Source organism: Chrysemys picta, chromosome 20, assembly GCF_011386835.1.
Source record: "Chrysemys picta bellii isolate R12L10 chromosome 20, ASM1138683v2, whole genome shotgun sequence".
NCBI lineage: Eukaryota > Metazoa > Chordata > Testudines > Emydidae > Chrysemys > Chrysemys picta.
The window spans coordinates 2,606,033-2,623,838 of record NC_088810.1 but is presented as its reverse complement, the minus strand read 5'-3'; the positions used below and the strand labels follow the sequence as shown (position 1 = coordinate 2,623,838).

Sequence of the window (17,806 nt, the reverse complement as noted above, 5' to 3'; positions counted from 1 at the left end):
TTTTACCCTGTATAAAGCTTATACAGGATAAACTCATAAATTGTTCATCCTCTATAACACTGATAGAGAGATATGCACAGCTGTTTGCTCCCCTAGGTATTAATACATACTTTGGGTTAATTAATAAGTGATTTTATTAAATACAGAAAGTAGGTTTTAAGTGGTTCCAAGTAGTAACAGACAGAACAAAGTGAATTATCAAACAAAAGTAAAATAGAACACGCAAGTCTAAGTCTAGTAAACTGAATACAGATAAAACCTCACCCTTAGAGATGTTTCAATAAGTTTCTTTCACAGACTGGACGCCTTCCTAGTCTGGGCACAATCCTTTCCCCTGGTACAGCCCTTGGTCCAGCTCAGGTGGTAGCTAGGGGATTTCTCATGATAGCTCTCCCTGTGTTCTGTTCCACTCACTTATATATCTTTTGCACAAGGCGGGAATCCTTTGTCCCTCTCTGCGTTCCCACCCCCTCCTTCTCAATGGAAAAGCACCAGGTTAAAGATGGATTCCAGTTCAGGTGACATGATCACATGTCACTGTAAGACCCCAAGCCTTCATTCCTCCCAGCCTGACTCACAGGAAGGCCTGCAAGCAAACACAGCCATCCACAGTCAATTGTCCTGGCTAATGGGAGTCATCAAGATTCCAAACCACCATTAATGGTCCACACTTTGCATAATTACAATAGGCCCTCAGAGTTATATTTCATATTTCTAGTTTCAGATACAAGAGTGATACATTTATACAAATAGGATGATCACACTCAGTAGATTATAAGCTTTGTAATGATACCTTACAAGAGACCTTTTGCATGAAGCATATTCCAGTTACATCATATTCACACTCATTAGCATATTTTTATCAAATCATATAGAGTGCAACATCACACCCGCAACTGTGAACATTTAAATAGATACAAATCGAACAAAAGGCTTAAAAATAAACATCAATATTATGAGCTGAATTCTGCCAAGCCCAAGGATATACTGTTGTAATGAGCAACGCATATAATAGACATTACTCTTCGGAGTATATACAAAATCAAAGTCCAGCGTTTGGACCGGGTCAGACCAAAGGTCCATCCAGCCCAGTATCCTGTCTGCCAACAGTGGCCAATGCCAGGTGCCCCAGAGGGAATGAACAGAACAGGGAATCATCAAGTGATCCATCCCCCGTCGCCCATTCCCAGCTCCTGGCAAACAGAGGCTGGGGACACCATCCCTGCCCATCCTGGCATTCAGAAAGCTGCTGCAGAGATCACTCCCCGAGCCCACCGCTTTGTCTGCATCACCCCTCTCTTTGCTTTGCAGCCCTGCACTGGCTCCCCCTTCTCCAGCTCCTCAAACATCAGCTGCTTCTCTTCGCTCAGACGGGCCTTCACGGCCAATCCCCACCCGACCTTTCGTCTCTCGTTCGCACTCCCACCTCGGGTCGGCCCGTGCTGCCAGCTGCCATCGCCCACTGGGTGCATTTCCAGACAAGCCCCTCGGTGACACCTCCCCCCGCACTCTCCTTCACGCTGGGGGACGTGATGATCCCATCCAGCCTGACATGGCCATGATTCTCTGGAAACACCAGAGAAAGGAGATCGGTGACCCCTAGCGCCCCGCAGGGGCATCGGGGCAGCCCTGACTGCCAGGGGAGAGCTCCCACCCCGCCCCCTGCAGCACAGCGCCCCCTAGTGCCAGCCTGGGGCATTGGGGCCAGCCCTGAGTGCTAGGGGAGAGCCCCCACCCCGCCCCCTGCAGCACAGCGCCCCCTAGTGCCAGCCTGGGGCATTGGGGCCAACCCTGAGTGCCAGGGGAGAGCCCTCACGCTGCCCCCTGCGGCACAGCGCCCCCTAGTGCCAGTCTGGGACATCAGGGCAGCCCTGAGTGCCAGGGGAGAGCTCCCATCCAGCCCCCTGCAGCACAGCGCCCCCTAGTGCCAGCCTGGGGTATCGGGGCCAACCCTGAGTGCCAGGGGAGAGCCCCCACGCTGCCCCCTGCAGCGCAGCGCCCCCTAGCGCCACCCTGGGGCATCGGGGCAGCCCTGACTGCCTGGGAGAACCCCTGCTCCGCTCCCTGCAGCACAGCGCCCCCTAGCACCCAGCAGGGGCATTGGGGCTAGCCCTGACTGCCAGGGGAGACATCCCACCCCGCCCCCTGCAGCAAAGCCCCCCCAGCACAGCACTGGGGCATTGGGGCCAGCCCTGACTGCCAGGGGAGAGTCCCCACCCTGCTCCCTGCAGCACAGCACCCCCAAGCACCAGCCGGGGGCATCAGAGCCAGCCCTGAGTGCCTGGGGAGAGCGCCCGTTAGTACTGGATTACTAACTCCGTTCCCTGCAGTGCTCTCTGGATTTTTTTCCTAGCCAAGGACTGAGTATGTGCAAGCCCTCTTAGCTTGAGACTGACCAGTTCCTGCCAAGCTAACGCAGCTCTCTGCCAGGGGACCCCATTAGGGCAAGAGTAAACCCTCTGGCAAGAGTCAAAGAACGTCCACCAAGAAAATTTTGCAGCATCCCCTTCAGCTCTTTGGCCAGGGCTACACTACACACTTATTGCGTCGCTTGGGGGGGATGTGTGAAAAATCCACACACACCCCCAGTGTAGACAGCTGTATGTGGATGGGAGAGTGTCTCCTGCCGACATAACTAGCGTTTCTCACAGAGGTGGAGTTATAGGGTGAGCTCTCTCCCGTCGGCTTAGAGCGTCTCCCCAGATGCGCTACCACGGTGCAGTTGTGCCGATGTCAATTTCTAGTGCAGATCTGCCCCTAATCTCCCACTGTCTGTGATGTTCAGGATTCTTGGTTGGGGTCGACGTCCAGGCTCGTTGGCTGGGAACAGCAGCGCTGGAACTGGGCTGTTTGCTCGCTGCTTTCAAAGACAAACAGGAAAAAAAACCCTGCCAGTTGCTTTCACTTTCCAGATTATTCACCCTGCTCGGCGTCAGTGGGAGAGACAGGAGAGAGATGGGAAACCGAACACAAATCACTCCGGTTCTGTAAGCTCTTTGCTGAGTGGGCGCACCTGGGGCTCCCGGGAGGGAAGCCGGTAAGTGGCCTTTCTTGGCTTTGGGTCTTGTTTTGTCGGGGGGCTGGTTGTTGGAAGGCCAAAGAGGCACTATAGCTGCTGCTGACTAGCAGCCATTTTAGGTGTCCTGAACGCCACATACCGATGAATAATGGCACAGAGCTGGGCTCTGCTATCAACGCTCCACACGGGCCATCGAGTTAGCCAGGGTGAGGCCACCCTTTGCAGGACCCCGGGCAGCACGTGGCCATGGGGGAGGCTCTCCAGTCTGACCAGGAAGACACGTTCTCTGGGAGAGGCACAAGCCCTCAGTTCCCAGGACAGAAACACCCTCCCCCATTTTCTATTTGTAATAGAAAACAATCCCCTTTCTCTAGACCAGTGGTTCTCAACCGGGGTACACGTCCCCTGGGGGTCTCGCAGGGGTACATCAACTCAGTTAGATATTTGCCTAGTTTTACAACAGGCCACATAAAAAGCACTGGCGAAGTCAGTGCAAACTGAAATTTCATACGACTTGTTTACACTGCTCTATAGACTGTCCACTGAAATGCAAGTACAATATTTATATCCCAATCGATTTATGTTATAATTATATGGGAACAATGAGAAAGGAAACACTTTGGCAGGAGTAGTGCGTCTGTGACACTTGTACTTTTATGTCTCATTTTGTGAGCAAGTCGTTTTCAAGTGAGGTGAACCTTGGGGGTACGCAAGACAAATCAGACTCCTGCAAGGGGAACAACAGTAGTCTGGGAAGGTTGAGAGCCGCTGCTCTAGAGGGGCTGGGGCTTCATTTCGGCTTCCCCTGGGATGTCAGAGAATTGGATTCCTGCTACGGAATTGCATTGAATGTAATTTACACCCAGCAAAAGAGGTGTGAGCATTAGTGAGAAACCAGGTCTGCATTTGTTAAAAGCATTTCCACAGCACCCTGCCAAATACGTCTGCAATCGCTTTGCTTTCTTGGCTATTAAATGACATAGGAGATGAGAGATCGGAACCAGCCCGGCGTTACACCTGAGCGCTACTGGGGTGAGCGAGAGGAGAATCGCGCCCGGTGCCTTCATTCCTGACGTTCAGCGGCTCGCCTGGGGCAGGAGCCAGCCCTTCAGAGACCGTCCCGCCTTCGCTTGCAGACGCAGGCTGCTCCGCACCATGATGAGAGTCAGTCTCGTTTGCTCACTTCACTCGATTGTGCTGTGGACTCTCTGCTGTAAGTATTCCAGCTCTGCTCGCCTTTGGTGATAACGACTTCAGTGCCCCGGAGCCCCGTCACAACCCAGGCCCCCACTTTGCTCGGTGCTGTCCATTCTGATTGCTGTTTATTAGGTGTATCACGGTAACACACAAGAACCCCAGTCCTGGCCAAGGCCCCATTGGGCTCAGTGCTGTGCGTTATTACAGTAACCCCTCACTGAACGGCGTCCCGGTTAACGATGTTTCGTGGTTACGTCGCTGATCAATTAGGGAACAGGCTCGTTTAAAGTTGTGCAGTGCTCCCTTCTAACGTCCTTTGGCAGCCGCCTGCTTTAAGAGCAGCCTGCTGGAGCTGGGGGGGCGGGGGGGGGGCTTGGAGCCAGGGTGGACCAGCAGCCCCCCCTATCAGCTCCCCTGAGTTCCCTGTGCGGCAGCTGCCCAGCAGGCTATCGACTGCCGGCAGTTCAGGTGTCCCTCCCCCCACTGCCATGTGCTGCTCCTGCCCTCTGCCTTGGAGCTGCTCCCCGGAGCCTCCTGCTTGCTGTGCGGGGCGGGGGGGAAGAGGAGGGCTGATGTCAGGGTGTCCCTCTCCCCCCGCTCCTGCCCCCCACTCCTGTACCCCATCTACACGGAGCAGTGGGGGGCACGACGGGGCTCAGGACGGAGGGAGCATGCTGGCAGCAGCTGCTGTCTCAACTTGCTGATCTACTTAAAAAGGCAATGTACTTAGAGTGGGGTCAGCGTACGTAAAGGGGCAATGTGCGCCTCTCTCTCACACACACATACATACATACATGGCATGGTGTGTGTCTCTGTCTCTCCCTCTCCCTCTCCATTTCTCTCTCTCTCTCTCTCTCTCTCTCTCTCACACACACACACACACACACACACACACAGTGTGTGTCTCTCCCTCTCCCTGTCTCACGCACACACTCACACACACATTGTGTGTATCTGTCTCTCTCACACACACACACAAACACATGGTGTGTGTGTCCCTCTCTCTCTCACACACACACAAACACATGGTGTGTGTGTCCCTCTCTCTCTCACACACACACACAGACACATGGTGTGTGCCTCTGTCTCTGTTTCTCTGTCTCGCTCACACACACACACACACACACACCCCGGCACTTTGGAAAGGGGAGGGAGTGGTGCGCTCCAGTGGGATAACCTGGGTTCATCATCACGTTCAGTTTCCGCAGGGAATGTTTGCAGCCACTGCCATGCGTCTTTTGTGTCTCCTGCCTCTTGTGCTGCCTTGTAGAGTGTGAGGCTACATTAATAACAATGTGTTAACCCTTGAGGGCTCAGCCGAGTGCTAGTTCATCATTTAGCAGTAAGGCTCCCTGGGAAATATCCCACCCTCTGACTCCTCCACCTCAACCAAGCTTCACAATCCTCATTGCTGTGTACAGTATTGAACTGTTTGTTTAAAACTTATATACACAGTATATATATATCTCCATAGCTGTGGATGGTCTGCCCGACATGTGAGGTCTCATGCTAATCTTTTATAACTCGAGATTGGTTTAAGCGTGAGGTTCAGTCTCACTTCCAAAATGTATGTTAGCATTAACTACTCTAACTCTGGCTTTCCCTGTTATCCAGCTAACCACCCAATCCCTGTTTAGATCTTGTCAAGCTCCTGGGCTCAATGACATCATGTGGCAGGGAGTTCCACAAGCTCACTGTTCCACGAAAAAGTACATCCTTTAATCAGTTTGGAACATGCCACCTTTTCATTTATTTTTTCTCTGTTTATTCATTAGCCAATAAATTGTTCCAAAAGCATTCCTCTAACTAGCTTTACACCCCCCAAAAGACGAGGTTTGGTGGACATACAAGATCTGGCCTTCAGAAAGCTGTAAAACTAGGATGGTGGCCAACTAGTAAGGTAGCAGTTTAACACTTCTTTGCTCCCTCCTTAGGATTCAAAGTATGTTGGCCCAACTTACAGGCTGGGGGGCTCTCTCCTGGGGACCAGTGACTCTGAATAAGATTTGGGGGTCATGGTGGAGGTTGGAGGATGAAAGACTCTGATGTTGATCTTCGCTTTCCTTTAAGGCATTGCTGGAGAGGAGACAGCCATCACAGCTCAGTATGGGAAAGACGTCACCCTGACCTGCATCTTCCCGTCCAAATTTAAGATAAGCTTCCATCGACTGAGCATCACCTGGACAAAGGAAGGAGCCCAGGGCCAGGGTCTCCTGGTTCACAGATTCTATCTGAAGATGAACTGGCTGGAGGGACAGGAAGAGGCTTACAGGGGCCGAACACAGCTATATCCACAGAAATTCCCCCAGGGAAATGCATCCCTGAGACTCAGCGACGTTCGCCTCCAGGATGAGGGATCCTACCTCTGCAACGTCACCTGTGAGCTGGGAAGCTGGTCCCAGAAGATTTCACTTATAGTGCTAAGTACGGTTCCTCTTCCTGTACCCCGGTCATAGCATCCGCGACAATCACTCCAGGCCTGGTGTACCATGTGATCACCCAGCAGGGCAGATGGGTGCCTCATTGCAAAGCCACAGTGTATCCACCAAAAACACCACACTCGTCTGGCCTTGACTTTGTCTGCTTTCTGTACTACCTGTTACCTTCCAGGCAAGGGAAGGAGAACTCCCCTGCAGACCCGCACTTTCATACCCAGTGCGACTTAAAAGGCCATGTAGCCGTATGATTTTCCATGCAGATTTTGTGTGGTGGGGAGAAATGGGTAACGCTCAGTGCAGCTCCTGCATCTCAAAGAGATTGTTTCAGGCTCTCGGCAGATACCGGCAGCCATTGGTTCGTGGTCTGCTTGTCTCTGCTAGCTTAAGGAGCCCATTAGTACCTGGTATTTTCTCCCTGTGAAAATCCTTATACACGGTAATCATGCCACCTCTTCTTTTGGATAAGTTTCACAACCATAAAGGCTGGAGCGTGACATTTTCTTAAAATGAGCTCTTAGATTCTGGAGCTGAACAAGGCTGGCACCAGGGAAAGTCTAAGGGGCCATGAGCCAGTTCAGTCCAACCCCCACCGATGTGTTCTGTGTACGTAACTTCTACATTTCAGAAAAAACGGGTGAAAAAATTTTGGGGGAAAATGAGGATTTGATTGCAGGCAGTTATCACTCTTCCATTTCCATAGGATCCAGGCGTTTCTCAAAGTTTAATGTACTTCTCCTCACAGGGCCCGTTTGGTAGGACAGGGCTGTTACTGACACTGTACAAATGGGGAAACTGAGGTATGGGGCGATGTAGTGACTTGTCCAAGTTCACCCAGGGGTTTTGTGGTCGAGCAGGGAATTAAGTCAGGACTCTGGCGTCCCAGGCTCGGGCCCTAATCCCCTCTCCTGTCTGGATGTTTGTTTCCCTTTCAGGTGACAGTGAAACGGAAAGGCCCATCATCGTTCAGCCAGGGAAGGACGTCATCCTGAATTGCTCCTTCCAACCCAAGTTAAACCACCAGCCACTGAACATCACCTGGAAGAAGGAAGAAGAGGAGGGACCACATCTCCTGGTTCACAGCTACTGCTCTGAGCTGGACCCACTGGAAACACAGGATGAGGCTTACCGGGGCCGGACCCAGCTGTATCCGGAGAGATTCTGCGAGGGAAACGCGTCCCTGAGACTCAAGAACGTCCAGCTGGCGGACGACGGGGTCTACACCTGCCACGTCAAGCCCCAACTGGGCAGGTTTTCCATGCGGATGAGAGTGGCCGTGGAGAAGGGTAGGGCTCCTCTCACAGGGCACCGCACAAGTCCCAGGGTCTGGGCAGCTGGGCTGCTAGAAACTGCTCCACGCGGCAGGGAGTGGAGCTCTGTGCAGGGGAGCGGGGGGTCTAGGCGATAACCAGGAAGTGGGAGGTGAGGTTTGGTGATGTCAAATGGGAAGGGGAGTGGGGCCTGTGGAAGGGAGGGTGTCCATGACACCCTCTTTCTTGGAAGCTGCGATCCACGCTACGGAAATGCTGAGAGCCATCGGGCTGGAGTCTGTGGGACATTTCTAACCCCTTCCCCACGTGCCCCAGGGGAATATCCCATCTCTCATGCTGCGTCCCGTTGGGTTTATTTTGTGTTTTCCAGATGCTGAGCTTCTCCAGAGCCCATCAACATGGTGCAGTCTGTGGTGGATTAGTCTGGGAGTGTTACTGGTGATATTAGCATTCGCTTTCCTTCGAATGTATTATCCTTCCTTGTGGAAACTGTGGCTGAACAAAAAGTCACCTCGAAGTGAGTCCCAGCAGACTGTGTCCGACCATAAAAAAGACGAAGAGGAGAACAAACATCTGCTCCGGGCATCCTCGTCAACCTCTATGGAGCCAGGAGTGGCCAATCCCACCCACAGTCCACCTGCGCATTCCTCCCCGGTACGGCTCCGGACATTTCGCTTCCCTTCTTTGTTTGCACATGTGTCTGAGGTCATTAGATTTGAGGGGAGGAGGCTGGGTCACTAGGTCTTTCTCTTTGGATTTCTCAAGGCCCTGCTGCCCGTTTGAAATGATGCCCTTGTCAGGCAAACGTGGAAAGGGAAAAGAGATCAGGATTGCGGTTTTGAAAACTGTCGTGTTTTCTTTCTTTTGTCACATCTCAAAGCCTCTTGGCGCAGAGACTTCACCTTTGCTTTATTTAAGGTTTGTTTACACATGAAAGTTAATCCGGAATAAGGTAAATGTGTGAATTTAAAGCAGAATAACGATTCCATAATAACTCCATAAGGGAATATTCCTATTCCAGAATGAGAGTGCCTTTTTCTTTTGTCCAAAGTGGATTAAGGGCTTGCCTAGAGCAGGTCTACACTACAGGGTGGATCGATGCTGTGACAATCGATCCACCGGGCTTCGATTTATTGGGTCTAGTGAAGACCCGTTAAATCAACTGCCGATCACTCTCCCGTTGACTCTGGTACTCCACCAGAACGAAATGAGTAAGGGGAGTCGACGGGAGAGTGGACCCCGTGGTAAGTAGATCTAAGACACATTAATTTGAGTTACGCTACTAACCTAACTCAAATCGTGTAGCTTAGATCGACTTTCCCCTGTAGTTTAGACCTGCCACTACACAGGGAATGATTCCTGATTAACCGTTCCTGATTAACTCCATGTGTGGATGCTCTTATTCCTAGAAAGAATGCTTTATCTGGAGCTAGCTTAATCCACTTCCAAAGCATTCATGTAGGGAGTTAATCCAGACTAGCTAGTCTGCTTTAAATTCACATTCTCCTTTATTCTGGATTGATTGTCATATGTAGTCAAGCTCACAGTTACTCTAAATTATGCCATCTGCAGCAGTCCCATAGGGACAGCTCCAGCAGCTGAGGTTCAGCATGAGTCCCCAACCTCTTCTAACCTCCAGAATACCTCTTCCCAGAGCACTATGCAGACGTGAGGGGCATAGAGCCAGTTAGCCCAGCGTTACATGACCCTCATACCAGAAGACAGCCCACTTCCCCACTATTGGCTACCTTATTAGGGCAGATTTCCAACCAGAACAGGAGTTGAAGATCTGGCCCTGAACGTTCTCAGCAACAGGTGCCACAGCTCACAAAGAGGGGCAGAATTTTCCTACTGCACTTGCAAACTGCTCTGTAAACTGATTTTGCAAACTGTGTAACCAGCTCACAGACACTTGACTCAGAAAGTTTCTGCCCAGACTTAACTCCCACTTACTGAAGCCAGAAATATCAAACCTAACTTGTTTGGTAGATCTTGTGGTGCTCTAAAGATCAAGCCAATTCTGAAGACAATTGCTCCCGCTATTTGAAAGTTGTGAAGATGTAACTTTGGAATGTCTTCTCCAAAATTGCCCTGGGTCCCCAAAACAGGCAGAGATTTTCAGATTCCAGTTGTGCGTCTGGGATGCTCGCTCAGAAAGGATCCTCTGCAAATGCATCTCACACCTTCCTTGCAGAAAGGGGGCTGCACACATGCCTTTATGGTAGTGTTACCACTTCTCACGGGTCCTGGTGAGGGATCTTTGACGGTCTGACATCTATGGGGGTGGGGGAAGAAGGACAAGATGTCCTCAGTCTCCTTCCTACCAGCAATTTCTTCAATTTAACTGCAGATTGTTGCAAATTCACTTTGAGCCTTCTGTGATTCTTCTGTGAGCTGATTACATTATAAATGTTGCCCTTGAGAATACACGATCAATATTTGGTCTGGGTTTTTGTGTTTTCAGGGGCAGACTGCCAAAGACATGGGAGAACCAAGGGCTGCTCCTGGATTTCAATTAGTACCTACAATGATTTCTATAATGCAGAAGTGGGCTTTGGAATACACCAGGTTAAATATCGCCATTATGGGAGAGCGAGGCTGTGGGAAATCGTCCTTCATTAACGCCATGCGGGGGCTATGTGATGAAGACGAAGGTGCTGCCCCAGTTGAGGAGGAAGAAATTATGATGAAGCCAACAGCTTATCAGCATCCCAAACACCCGAGTGTGACTTTCTGGAGACTGCCGATAAGTGGGACAGAAGATGTTCAGCCAGAGGCATATCTCCAGCAGGTGAAATTTGTCCTCTATGACTTTGTCATCATCATGTGTTCAGAGGGATTCACACCTAAGCATGTTGAGCTCGCCCAGGAGATCCGGAAGGCAGGGAAGATGTGTTACTTTGTGCGCTCCAAGGTGGAGGCAGATTTGGATTCTGACAGACATAGCCGGCCCTCCACCCATGATGAGGAGGAAATACTGCACAACATCCGTAACCACTGCATCAGATGCCTGGAAGTGGGAGGGATGATCAATCCTGAGGTTTTCCTCCTCTGTACATTTCAATTAGAGAAGTACGATTTTCCCCTCCTGAGAGCGAGCATGGAGAAAGCGCTCCCGGGCGACAAGAAAAGGGCTTTGATACTGGCCCTGCCCAACTCCTCTCTGCAAATCTTGCAAAAGAAAAAGGAAGCCCTGCAGAAGCAGATCTGGAAAATAGCTCTTGCGTCCTCTCTTCTCACGGTTATTCACATACCCGGTGTCTCCACCATTATTGACGTAACCATCCTGCTGACATGCATGAGATATTATTGCCAGGTCTTTGGCCTCGATGATGTCTCCTTCATGGCTCTCGCGAGGCAGTTTGGCAAACCAGCGGAAGAGCTGAAGGCCATTATGAAGCCCCTGCTGGCCAAGGAAATTAGCATTAACGTGGTCTTGCAGCTCCTGTCCTCGGTTGGGTGTGGCATATTGATAGTAGCAGATTTATTTCTGAGGCCTTTACGGGTGCTAGGATTCATGGTGTCTGGAGGAGTTGTAGGGGTAGGACTCTTGGTTGCTTTTGGAATTTCATTGGCTACCAAGTATATCCTGCTGAAAACCTTTCTCAGCCGTGCTACTGAAGATGCCCAAAGAATCCTACAGAAGCTAAATCCATATGACAACAAGGAAAGCTAACGAAGCTAACGAGACGACTCAAATGAGGAAGGATTTCCAGGACCGGCATCCAAATGTTCAAGGCACACGCTTCACGAGCACCATGTGCTTATTCTGCTGTTCTTGTCCCTGTTCTGGTCCTTCCTTTTGAAGCTCCCCTGATGTAATCCTCCAGAGCGTAACTCCGCCAGCTTCCACTTGACACGGGAACTGGGCTGAGGTTGTCACACCAGACGGGCTTAGATTGGAAGAACCAGCATCATAAATCCGGGTCAACAGATGAATAGTGAAATGATTGAATGTAGGTGTGTGGGAAAGTCTGGCTCACAGTCTGAGTCCTTTCGTGTATTCCCAGCCCAGGCAGCTGGCCCTGTTCTACTTTCCTGCCCATAGTTCTTTCTTTCTTATATTGTTTCTTTTCCTGTTATCTAGTTATATTACAGCAACACTTACTAGAGACCCCAGCTGAGATCAGGGCCCCGACATGCCAGGTGCTGCCCAGACACAGCCGGAGACAGTCCCTGTCCCTAAGAGTTTACAAACAGACAAAAGGTGGGAGGGGAAATGGAGGCACAGAGCGAGACCCCAAGCAGGCCAGAAACACACCCTGCGTCTCCTGACTCCAAGGCTAGTGGGATAACAAACCGCATCCCTCGCTTCCTCTCTCATCCTTTTAGCTCTGCTTCCTTGTTCACCACTCAGCAGCAGGCTCCGTGCCGCCTGGGATGGGGGCTCCCGGGGGGCTGCACAGGTCCTGGCATCTCAGCTCAGCGGCGCTAGCCTACAGGAAAAGAAAATCTGGGCCTGGCAGCTCTGCCATCTGTGCGGTCTGCTGCGGGAGCTACTGCTGCTTTCCCTGCAGCCCTAGGGACGCATCTTCACAGCGGGGGCAGAGCCAGGGGTGCGCAAATTTCTGCATCCTCGTGTTCTCCTCCGTCCCAAGCCTCCCGCCAGACTAGCCTGGGGCCCTCGAGAAGACGGTCGCTGATAGAAACACTGTGTGTATCGCTATTAATGCAGTAGGTTTCCTGGCTAGGAAATGGGTTTGAGTCCCTCAGTCTGCATCATATCGCCCTCTGCATCCTGAGCCAGCCAATCCCTGCCCTGGGGCCGGATGGGAGCCGGTGCCCCCTAGAAGAGACAGCCCCATGTCCCATTCCCCGCCCCCATGAGCCAGCCAGTCCCTGCCCTGGGGCCGGATGGGAGCCGGTGCCCCCTAGAAGGGACAGGCCCTGTGTCCCATTCCCTGCCCCCCTGAGCCAGTCAGTCCCTGCCCTGGGGCCGGATGGGAACTGCAGCACTTAGAGAGGAAAGGCCTCATGTCCCATTCCCTGCCCCACGAGGGACAGCCAGTCCTCTTCTCAATAAGTCATTTCAAGCAATAGCACTGCAAACCGGGCGATAGCTGATGGTTTATACCTTTAAAAGGTAATTGCTTGACCTGCTCACACAGGTTAGCGCGACTCTACTGTAATGCGTATGTTCAATAGCCTGTGTGTTCTCCTCTTGTCAGACTTGTTTTATACTCCACTAAACATGCGTGTTTTGGGATTAAGCGTCTGTGTTTCCGAACCTCGTCACTCACAGAAGACCTTGGATTAATTCAGGGCTGGTGGACGGGTCAGTGCTGGGTCGCATGCACGGAAATAAGCATGTGGTGAGCAGAAAATCTTAGGCCTTGTCTACACTACAGAAGTTTGCCAGGCACTGTACTGTTTGGTACCTCGCAAAGGCTTGAGACGCACGTCTGGCCCACCTATAGCATTGCTTCAGCTGTTTGCTAATCATGCTGCCTGCTGCCCGGCGTCCTCTGTGCTTCATCAGGGCTGAAAGTCAGCCGAGGGCGCCTCTGTCTGGGGAAATAGCCCGGAACAGCTATTGCAGAATAGCCACCCGGCAATAGCTTCCTGTGTGGACGCTCTGGTTCCGCCCTCGGGGTACGTCTGTACTTCAGTCACGGGGGCACTGCAGCTCCTGGACGTATCCGAGCTGCTTTAACGGGAGCGGGCCAGCCCGGGCAGTAATTACCCAGGATGCCGTGGGGGCTCACACAGCACGTGCTGCCGCGGCTTTGCTGCTCCGCGACCCGAGCTAGCTGAGGTGTGTCTGCTTCAGCTGCAATCACAGCCCTGGCTTGTACTACAGGCAGCCTGATCAGTGGGGCTGCCCACTACCCCACACCTCTAGGGTGCCGGTGCTGGGCCAGGGGCACCACGACTCAGAGACGAGCAGTGCTTGAGCAGCTAGAGCTACTGAGTTGCCCCATTCCATATTATACGGGACGTCCCTTACTTAAATGAATAATTGCCCGGCCTGGACTAAATCAGCACAAGCCACTTTTTTCCCCATGTTTCAACAACGTGTGCTGCAGCTCTCACCGTGTTCCCTCTCTGTGGTCTAGCAAGGGCAACTACTGTAGGATCCCCAGCCGTCACCTCTCTTGGGTGGAGACCTGCACCTCTGGGCCTCCTGATCGGGGTTTTCCCAGGCTGCACCATTCCCTGCCTACACTGTGAATTCCCCCACAAGCCAGACTGCCTGAGCCGGCTTGTACTGCTTGTCTCCTCCAAGGCTATAACCAGTGTAACTGCCTGCAGGTATGAGTTAGCCCCCAGCTGTTTCTAAGCCAGCACATTTAGCCTTAAGGTGAAGGCAGGGCAAAGAAAACATATTAAAAACAATAGAAGAACCTGTGCTGATAAGCTTCCCAGAGCTCACCCCCAGCTCCAGCAGGGCTCTGGGCCCTGATCCGTCCTTCAACCCCCCACTGGGGTTTTTCTGTGGTTACAAGTTCATCACAGCTGTTAGCGCAGAACAAGCCGCCCCCCCCCCCCCCCCCCGGAATAGGTCACAGCAGGATCACAGGTGGATGTTCACCCAGGGAGGTAAAGGGTAGGACGGGGGCTACGAAAACTGTCCTCTCCAGTCCATTCTCTGTTCCGGGCAAATAGGCATTGGTGGGTTTCCAAGCTGGGCTCAGTTAGCGTCTCTCATCGGGGCCCCTCGGCTCCTCCAGACACTCCACACAGACTTGCACCCAGCTGGGCTGTCCGGCACTTACAGCTCACAGCTCTGGCCTGTCCACAGCTCCTGGGGCTTGTTCCCACCTCCTCGCTGCCATGCAGCCAACCCGTTCATGCAGAGCCCAGCAGCGATTCCTGGTTCAGGGCCCTTCCTCTTACCTAGCCGGGGGGCAGGGACGGGGCTAATGAATATTGTAGTCTCTGCTTTGCAGATCCATCCTTAAATGACCAGACAGCCCGGGACAGTGAGAGGTGACGTCAGGTGTGCGGGAGAGGGAACCAAAGTTTAATCTACACCCGGAGCTGGGCTGAAAGACCTTTGCTAGCTTGGATCATCTGGGAAATGATACGAAGGAATCCAGAGCGTAGTGTGTTAAGGCTCCCAGCAGAGGGCGAGAGTCTCCAAGTTCTGACTGGCCTTGGATTGAACTGGGAATCAGGCCCTGAGCTCATTAATTGTTATTTATTTATTTCTGGGAGGCAGGGAGGAAAGGCGGAAATACAAAAAAAAAAGTAAAGTAGGTAGAAAGCCGAGAGAAAACCAAAGGCGACGAATTGTAGTAAGATCGACCTCCAAAAATATAACGTCTAACGAGGGTCCCGATTTTATAGGGACAGTCATGATTTTGGGGTCTTTTTCGTATATGGGCTCCTATTACCCCCTACTCCTGTCCCGATTTTTCACATTTGCTGTCTGGTCACCCTCCGTATAACTGAGGTTGAGCTATGTCTGTACAGTTAGATCCAAGTCAATAATTTTTGAAATCAATACAATACGCCCATAGAGCGTATACAGCCCAATACAATATGCCCATAGAGCGTAGATAGCCTTTGATTCCCGGTTCCTGGAACTGCTGTGCAATGGGCCAGTCACCAAGGGCAAGTTAGAAGGTCTCAATAGAGCGAGAGATTCCCAGAAGGACTTACAAGAACTTTCCTGTTTATAAAAACATTACAGCTTTCAAGTTAGGTTTAGAGGGTCAGGGTAATTCAGGCTCTTGGCTTGGCAGCAATATAAACAATATTGTCACAAGGTGATTAAATCAACAAGCTTAAACATCTTAGTGTATACACACACACACACACACACACACACACACACACACACAGAGCAGACTAGTTCTCCATATCCATCACACACTTGGCAGGTATCGATCTTCAGAATACGATCCCTTTTCTCCTTTCTTTCATGGTTTGAGCCGTGAAATAGTTCACAGTGTGGCCAGTTAGAGTTTTATTTGCAGTTACACTCAAGCCCCTGGAAAGCCCCTCGACACTGCCAGAGCAACCGACAGTGGGCATATATTACAGACACCCCCTTTGAGGCCCATCAAAATCATCTTGAGCATCTGAGTTCATACCCACCGGAATGGACGGGGCAATTCACACCTCAAAGTGATTGTTTCAGGCTCTCTGCAACCTTAGGCTTGTTCTAAACTTAAAACTTAGCTTTGTGAGGCCATGTCTGCACTACAAAATTAAGTTGACCTACCATAGGTCGGCATACAGCCATCGCCCGTAATTACATCGGTTGTGCATACTTCGCTCCTCGTGTCAGTGGTGCACGGCCTGGCCAGGAGCACGTCTAACAACTGTACTGTCAGCGTGGGGCATTGTGGGACGGTCCCTGAAAGCTGGTAACAGTCGATGTGAGCAATGGAGTGTCTACACTGACACTACATCAACCTAACTACAACAATTTTGACTCTACACCACTCATGGTGGTCTTTGATCTATGACAGTGGCTCTCAACCTTTCCCCTTGCAGGAGTCTGATTTGTCTTGCATACCCACAAGTTGCGCCTCACTTAAAAACGACTTGCTTACAGAATCAGACATAAGCATACACAAGTGTCACTGCACACTGCTACTGAAACATTGCTTACGTTCTCATTTTTACCATATAAAATAAATCAATTGGGATATAAATCTTGTACTTACATTTCAGTGGATAGTCTATAGAGCAGTATAACGAAGTCATTGTCTGTATGAAATTTCAGTTTGTACTGACTAGGCTAGTGCTTTTTATGTAGCCTGTTGTAAAACTGGGCAAATGTCTAGATGAGTTGCTGTGCCCCCTGGAAGACCTCTGCGTACCCCCAGGGGTACATGTATCCCTGGTTGATAACCTCTGGTCTATGATGTCCCAACAGTGGCCCGTTTGGATTCAATAGGTCTTCCTGATAGACAGGAGATAACCATCCTGGGGCAAATCAGTATTTCACACCTAGAGCGCCCCCACTCTGCAGTGCCCCTCCTCCACCCTAACCATAGAGACCCTGACTAGAGCACCCCCCCCACTGCAGTGCCCCTCCTCCACCCTAACCATAGAGACCCTGACTAGAGCACCCCCCACTGCAGTGATCCTCCCCTCCCCTAACCACAGAAACCCCACCTAGAGCACCCCACACACTGCAGTGCTCCTCCCCCACCCTCACCATAGAGACCCTGCCTAGAGCGCCCGCTCACTGCAGTGCCCCTCCCCCACCCTAACCTAACTTACTCCTGATTTACACCAGGCTGGGAGCAGATTTTGGCCCCTGTGGCTTTTGCCAGACACGGTTCTTCTGCTTATTGTGAGCTACCAACTAAACTCTGCTTTTCTTGAGACCTGACCAAGATCCGAGGGCTTTTCTACACTAGAGCGATATACTGCATTAAAGATACCAGTGGTACAGCTCCTCTAGTGTGCATGTAGTTAGATCGGTACGCAGGTGCCGGGACAGAATAGTCCTGTAGGAGAAGGAGAAAAAGCCATATTGGTATGAGTCACCTTTTAGCCATATAACCGAGTCCACACTAGCAATTGTACTGGTCTCTCTATGAATATGTCTAAACTGGAAATAGACAATGTGATTCCCAGCTGAAGTGACCTAGCTGTGTTCAGGCGACCACGCTAAAATGGGTGTGTGGCCTATTAACACTAACATACATTTTGGAAGTGAGACTGAACCTCATGCATATATATAGTATAAGTTGTAAACAAACAATTGAATATTGTCCATATTCAGGGTGATTTTCAGCATTAAGACTTAGGTCTCCCCTGCATGAAACCCTAAGCAGATCTGAGATCAACAGAATCAGGTCCCAAGGCTTTTTATACATCTCTAGCAGCCTCTTGACCATCCAGTCCTGGGCGAACAATATTCTTTTGATTGGACCTTCTGTTTTCCAAATATCCTGGCAATTAACTGTGAAGATAAGCAC

General features: G+C 51.1%; 2 protein-coding genes across 3 annotated transcripts in view; one reads left to right on the top strand and one right to left on the bottom strand.

Annotated features, from left to right (window-relative positions):
• Nucleotides 1-17,806, bottom strand: part of LOC101947108 (interferon-inducible GTPase 5-like) — a 370,729-nt gene that overhangs the window by 261,159 nt on the left and 91,764 nt on the right. The gene's annotated exons all lie outside the window — the stretch shown is intronic.
• LOC101946653 (uncharacterized) lies at nucleotides 2,900-13,128 on the top strand. The gene is made up of 6 exons (XM_065573637.1): nucleotides 2,900-3,037; nucleotides 4,003-4,232; nucleotides 6,287-6,640; nucleotides 7,587-7,937; nucleotides 8,293-8,576; nucleotides 10,387-13,128. The coding sequence occupies exons 2-6, from the start codon at nucleotides 4,175-4,177 to the stop codon at nucleotides 11,596-11,598; spliced, it is 2,259 nt and encodes a 752-aa protein (XP_065429709.1). The 5' UTR covers nucleotides 2,900-3,037; nucleotides 4,003-4,174; the 3' UTR covers nucleotides 11,599-13,128.